The 6565-nt window shown below is 37.8% G+C and overlaps 1 protein-coding gene across 1 annotated transcript in view; it reads left to right on the forward strand.

Annotated features, from left to right (window-relative positions):
- dnah5 (dynein, axonemal, heavy chain 5) overlaps window positions 1-6565 on the forward strand; it is a gene marked incomplete in the record, with an annotated part of 84165 nt that overhangs the window by 3759 nt on the left and 73841 nt on the right. Inside the window, 9 exon segments of the mRNA XM_035672845.1 lie at window positions 1106-1243; window positions 1797-1973; window positions 2172-2285; window positions 2468-2575; window positions 2964-3086; window positions 3484-3699; window positions 5184-5291; window positions 5454-5539; window positions 6342-6549. Of these exon segments, the coding sequence (XP_035528738.1) occupies window positions 1106-1243; window positions 1797-1973; window positions 2172-2285; window positions 2468-2575; window positions 2964-3086; window positions 3484-3699; window positions 5184-5291; window positions 5454-5539; window positions 6342-6549 (1278 nt within the window).

The raw sequence follows: 6565 nt of genomic DNA on the forward strand, positions 1-6565 counted from the left end.
TTTGCCTATACTGCCTATGCCACGGCCGGCACTGCATGTTCCACAGCAGTGGAATGTTTCAAATAAAGTCAGCACACTTAGCACAGCTAGTGCAAGAATTATTTGAACTGCTACTGTGTGGGGAATACTGCTGTTAAAAAGCAACTTATTTGTAAAGTATAAAGTTGTGTATAAGTGCAAACCAAATGTCACTTTTAAATTCATTATTGAATTTTGCATAACCCATCATGCAATTAATCGCGATTAAAAATTTTAACCGTTGCCCAGCACACAATTTTTTAAAATCAAAATCTGATCATTTTGTCTTCCTGTAAAACAAAATGTGACATGTGCTTACGTAAGCATGAACTAACCTATTTCAACCAATAATACCATGACATTCACCTGTCAATCACAGAGCGAAGATCGATTAGTTAGCTAGCTCCCTAGCAACTGTAACGGAGTGTTTCTGGGACCCGTCTCACTGATTACTGTACAAAAACACAACTTTATCACTTGTACAAAGTTCTTGTACTCCGTTGGCATCAGATCTCGGTCTTGCCGTGCTGTTCACTGGTAGCTCCCAGTCCCGGCAGAGTCAGCTAATGGGACCGCTACAGACGCTTGATTGGGGGTCAGCGCAATTGGCTACTGGGAAGTCCCTCCCTAGCAGCCTGTTTTTTTTTTTTTACAGAAATTACTTAAATACATGGAATAAATAGCATTCTGATTTTGGTTTCATGTGGATTTTAATGAGTGAGTTTAATTCAGAGCAGCTTTTGTTCTTTAACCAAAACTAATTAAGATATTTGTGCACTAACCAGATGTCACACCCTTGCAGGACTTGCTTACTTGCTTAAAAAAACAGAAACATACATAATGAATTGGATTAATAAAGACAAATAAAGGTTGTTTGAACTACTATGAACCTTCTTCATTACAGTTGGGTGTTTCATTAAAGCAGCAAGACACTTACAACCACCAACAACCTAAGAAGTCTTGCAACTCAAAAATAACTGTTTTGACCACAGCCTCTTCTTCAGTGAGCACACATAGGCATATCCACAAACAAAATAAATTATAGATACCCCAGCAAAAAATAACCCATGTCATGGCTTGCCTCCAGGTTACCTTAAAGGAGTGTGACACATTTGACCTGCGGGTGCTGAAAGGCCCATCAGACTACATGGCAGCAGCCAACAGCACAGAAACCACAGAAAAGGTGGAAGCCTGCATGAAAGTCTGGATCAAACAGATAGAACAGGTGAGACATGTTAGGTAACAGGTAAGAAATCATCCTCTGACCTATTACAGTTATTATTTTGCCTCAAACCTGTAATGTTGTACTCCTCTGGGTTGTGCTGAGTAGTTGTTGCCAAATTTAAAACAGAATTAATTCTCAGATCCAAGTTTGCTTTGAATGTGCCCTGTATGCGGTGAAGCTGAACAGACAAATGTTTTGTGCTATATATTTCATGGAGCTGAGCAACAAATGTTTAAAATGCATGTTTATCCTAAAAAGTAGAAAAGCTATTTGTCAGGGCAGCTGTAAAGTATATTTTTCTATCATACAGTTACTCGTATGGCTGAATTACATATATTGTCAGCACACAATATTCAAAAATGTCATGTTTTCAATGAGATTTATGTTAATTTTGACATATTTCATGTTTTCTCACAACTCAAACATTTAACGATATAAATGAATTCAAGGTTCGTTGGGGAGGGATGCAAAACTACCACAATAAAATAAACAACTGGAAAGAATCAGATAAACCCCAGAAATCAGTGAGTAGTAAATTACCTCTGTTCTCCAGGTTCTAGCTGAGAGTGACCAGCTAAGAAAGGAGGCTGATGACCTTGGCCCTCGGGCTGAGTTGGACCACTGGAAGAAACGAATGTCCCGCTTCAACTACCTTTTGGATCAGCTTAAGAGCCCTGATGTCAAAGCTGTACTGGGTGTGCTTTTGATGGCGAAATCTAAACTCATAAAGGTCAGAAAATACTTTTTTGCTGCTTCATAAGATCTATTTTGATTTTGCCAATCTCTTCTGCCCATCATATCAGTGTTACATGCTTGTCCCTTTTTCTCCAAGATGATTTTGACAAAAGTCTTTCATGTTAAATTGTAAAGACTGATGATAGTGTGACACAGTCTTACCTTAAATGCAATACCGGTTTGTTCTGTCTAGTCATGGCGGGAACTGGACACCAGGATTACAGATGCAGCCAACGAGGCCAAAGATAACGTCAAGTACCTCTACAGTCTGGAGAAGTTTTGTGACCCTCTCTACAATAGTGACCCTGTAAGAAAAATACTTTAATCTCTTTAAAGATTAAGAGACATTAAAAGCAAACTAAATGTATTGTATGCATGTTGAACTGTCCTTAAGTTGTGAAAATAGTGTGTTAAACAAATACTGTTCAGTGTCCCACATGTGCTAGTGCATGTAACCTGTATAAAGCTATAATTTCTGTTTCACTCCAGGTTTCGATGGTGGATGCAATCCCAGGTCTTATTAATGCCATCAGGATGATTCACAGTATTTCTCGCTACTACAACACATCAGAAAAAATTACATCGCTTTTTGTAAAGGTAGGATTGGCTGCTATTCCACACAATGCAACAATGATGAATGTTGATGAATCAACAATAGGATTCGGCAAAGCTGTTTGCCTACGGTTTGGATATTGTCTTCTTTGAAACCCTGCAATCTGTAATTTTTAGGTTTTTGTGGATGAATACAGTGATACACAAAAGGATTGTAATTTCTAACACCCCAACAAATTACTGCCCCAATATATGATGGAATAGATATGAGCAGAATATAAACATCAGAATGATTCATGGATCATATTACAGCTCTCAAACACCCTTGCTCATCACTTATGTTTAGCTACTTTACATACATGTATGGTTAAAATGGCTTCACAAAGAATTAAAATACATATTTTCATTTCACCATACCCATCAATATCTCCAGGTGACAAACCAGATGATCACAGCCTGCAAAGCCTACATCACTAATAATGGATCTAATTCAATATGGGACCAGCCTCAGCAAGTTGTGACAGACAAAATCAAAGCCTCTATCCACCTAAACCAGGTACTGCATACTGCTTATTGGCAGAATATGCCATTTATAATGTAAATCATTTATCTCTCCTAGTTTTTCTGTGTTTACATTCTTATCAAATGTGATTTTTTTGCAGCACGGTGTAGCTACATTCATTTAAAAAACTATTAATTATATCAGTCATTATGAACTAAACATGGGTGTGTATTGTTTGGGGGGAAAAGTTGTTAGAATGTGTCACCATTATATGTTTTGTTGAGGACATAAGGATACAGTACTACTGTAGGTGAAGACAATGCCATTGCCATGATATACAATATAAGTGTGGCAAAGTTACTTTTCAACAGCAGTTGTTACCACCTTTATACGATGGATGGATGAAAATGAAAGTGATCGTTTTTTTTACGAGTCAAATTCTGTCCTCCAGGAGTATCAGCAGTACTTCCACAAAACCAAGGAGAAGCTGGAACAGACTCCCTCAGAGAGACAGTTTGACTTCAGTGAGATGTACATTTTTGGGAAGTTCGACACATTCCAACGACGACTCAACAAGATCCTGGAGATGTTCAGCACCATTTCCACCTATTCTGCCCTGCAGGACTCTAAGATAGAAGGACTGGAGACCATGGCCACCAGGTTTCAGGTGGGCATATTAGATCAGATTGTTCTCAAGACATTTATGATGACACAGAGAGGCATTCTGTTAACTGGTAAAATGTCACTGCTAGCCATCTATGTCTGTATTTCTTCTGCCATTCATTGGTTTTGGAATATGTTTGTAGATTTCAAATGTAAGGCTGCTACAGAAGGCTACAGCAATGAAGAACATCTATTGCATAACTACTACATACATGGAATGTGTGAAGTGTTGGTAAGCTGTAGATATACATTGAGGATTTATTTTATTCAAGGGGGAAAAAACTACAAAGTGAATTTTAAAAAAATAAACATTTGAAAGTTAATGTGAAATAGGTCTTGACTGACTGTGACAGCCCCTGCTGTTAGTCAGCAGAGTGTGTTGGTTGGTGGTTAGGTGTGGAATGGGCCCTGTGCCACTGACACTGACAGAGTGGGTGAAGTAAAGGGGAGATATGGATGACTAGGAAGAAACATGTAGAGATAATTATTGAAGAGAAAGAGAAATTCATTGTGGAAATGATAGTGCAGCCCAGGTTAGTACAGAATGTGTCCCAAAGTGAGTTTGATTTGGTTAACAAAGAGTTTCAGGTTGTACTTAGTAGTGTGACAGTGCCTGATTACTGTCTTTTTCCTTGTTTTTTCATTGTTGTCAGAAATAGTTTACAAACTCAGATTGTACTGTTTTTGTGTCATAGGAAATAACACTAGAAATTTTTGAATTGCATCGCATTGTCTAATTGGTGTTTTAGTGTTTTCCCTTGAGAGTACATTGATGTGAGCTATCTGTTTGTTTCTGCTTCCTTGGATGTACAGACTGCAGAAATGCAGGGAAAATGGGAGGTAATGTATCACTACAGTCTTCAACTTGTAGTAATGCATGGCCCATTTTCATAGTTTACAGCATGCAGTGGTAAAATTCATAGGCTTGAAATTTTATCTCTGTACATATGACTTAACTATGTGACAATACTAACTGCATGGAACGTGAACAGACAACCAACTCCAAAATATGTTGTTATTACTGCTCTATATTTGTGTTGCTTAGTTATTTTCTCCAGCGATTTACTAGCAAATGTTTTCCATGCTGTTTAGTTTACCTGCTGCTCCATCATTCCTTTCATGACCCAAATAACCAGACAGAGCTGGATTAGAATAGATTGCAGATCTCTCCTTTTGTAGAAGATGACAGTTAATTCTGCAGTATATGCATAATTTATGGTAAGCTTTACGATTTAGTGTTACATTTCCAGTATTAATATCCATTCTGTTTGTCCTTGGCTATTTTAAAACCCAGATTCATTCTCACACTAAGATGATATGCTCTTAATCATCAGTGTGGTGTCATCTTGAAGCCCTGACACACAGCTGGTCAAAGAAATGAGATTTCGGATTTTTGAGAGGCTTTAAAACTTCTAATTAGGAATAGATAAATGTTTAAAAATAAAACCTGTGTGTGTGTGCATGTACCCCTCTCTGTTTGTGTGATAGGGTATTGTGCTAAACATGAAGAAAAAACATTACAGTTTCCTAGACCAGAGAAGAACGGACTTTGATGTTGACTATGAGGAATTCTGCCAAAGCACTTCAGAGCTTCATGTAAGTTGAATATTACACACACAAGCTTAGGAAAGGCTTAATCAAGCAATAAGTGAAAACACCTGTGGCTTATCTCGTTAGTAGGTATGAGCCATTCTGTGGGGTTTTGTACACTCCACTGTCTCTTTTGGAAGCACATTTTTTTTGTCCTTGGTCTTCCAGAACCAGCTGAAAAGTTTCATGGATAGCACCTTTGAAAAAATTCAGAACACAGAGAGAGCTCTAAACGTGCTGAAGAAATTTGAAAGGTAACCCATTCTTTAATATTTGTTGTCATTACATGCATATTAATCTAAGCAAGCTAGCAGAACTAGCTAATATGTAATACTTAAAAAAAAAAAAAATGGTATTTGTGTCTCTTCTACCCAAAACTCAGATTATGACCGATTATAATACAGTTTTGTTTGTTAAAATTTAAGTAATGGGAATATTTCCAGCTGATAAATATAAGCATTTCTATCTCTCACTAGTTTCCTCCATGATTACAAAAATGAATCCAAGGATGTGGTTGGATTGGATTACAGATCAGTAGGGGGTGCCACAAACGTAATATTGTAACTTATTATTTTTTGGGATGGTAACTGTAATATTAAATTACACTACTAGTTACTGGAGAAAGTAATATTATTACTAGTAATGAGTTACTGCCTAACACTGCTAATCAATTGGCTTTAATAAAAGAGAGCAGGACAGAGTTTCTCACTGTGGACATTTAAACACAGGTGTAACTAAAACCTGATGAAATCCAATAGGCCAGTTGAAGGATTGATTGCCAGTTCCAGGGTCATTTTTTATGCATATTGGCTCACTGAAATGATTTTATTGGCACATCTAAATGGAATGGTTCCAAAGTGTTTTGATATTCGTGTTTCCTGCTATGACCAGTCAGTATGCCTTGCCATGGTCTTTCCAAGTGACTGTAATAGACGGAAACTAATACCTGATTACAGATTATTTAGTTCACGTCTTATTTATTGAATTCTTCTAACATTGGTTCTCTATTTTTGGATTTTGATGAACTGCAACTAATTTTGGACTCACATAAAACAGACTGGGCATCCCAGACCTCGGCATTGAAGAGAAGTATCAGCGCATTCTGCAGAACTATGGCCGGGACATTGAAATGGTCTCCCGTATCTACATGAAGCAGAAACTAGACCCCCCCATTGGCCGAGACATGCCCATAGTGGCAGGCCGTATTATGTGGGCTCGGCAGCTGTCCAGCAGGATCCAGGGTCCCATGGATCTCTTTCAACAGGTAATTTTTGATTTCT

Source organism: Morone saxatilis, unplaced genomic scaffold (assembly GCF_004916995.1).
Source record: "Morone saxatilis isolate NCDOM2014 unplaced genomic scaffold, NCSU_SB_2.0 Contig24, whole genome shotgun sequence".
Classification (NCBI taxonomy): domain Eukaryota; kingdom Metazoa; phylum Chordata; class Actinopteri; family Moronidae; genus Morone; species Morone saxatilis.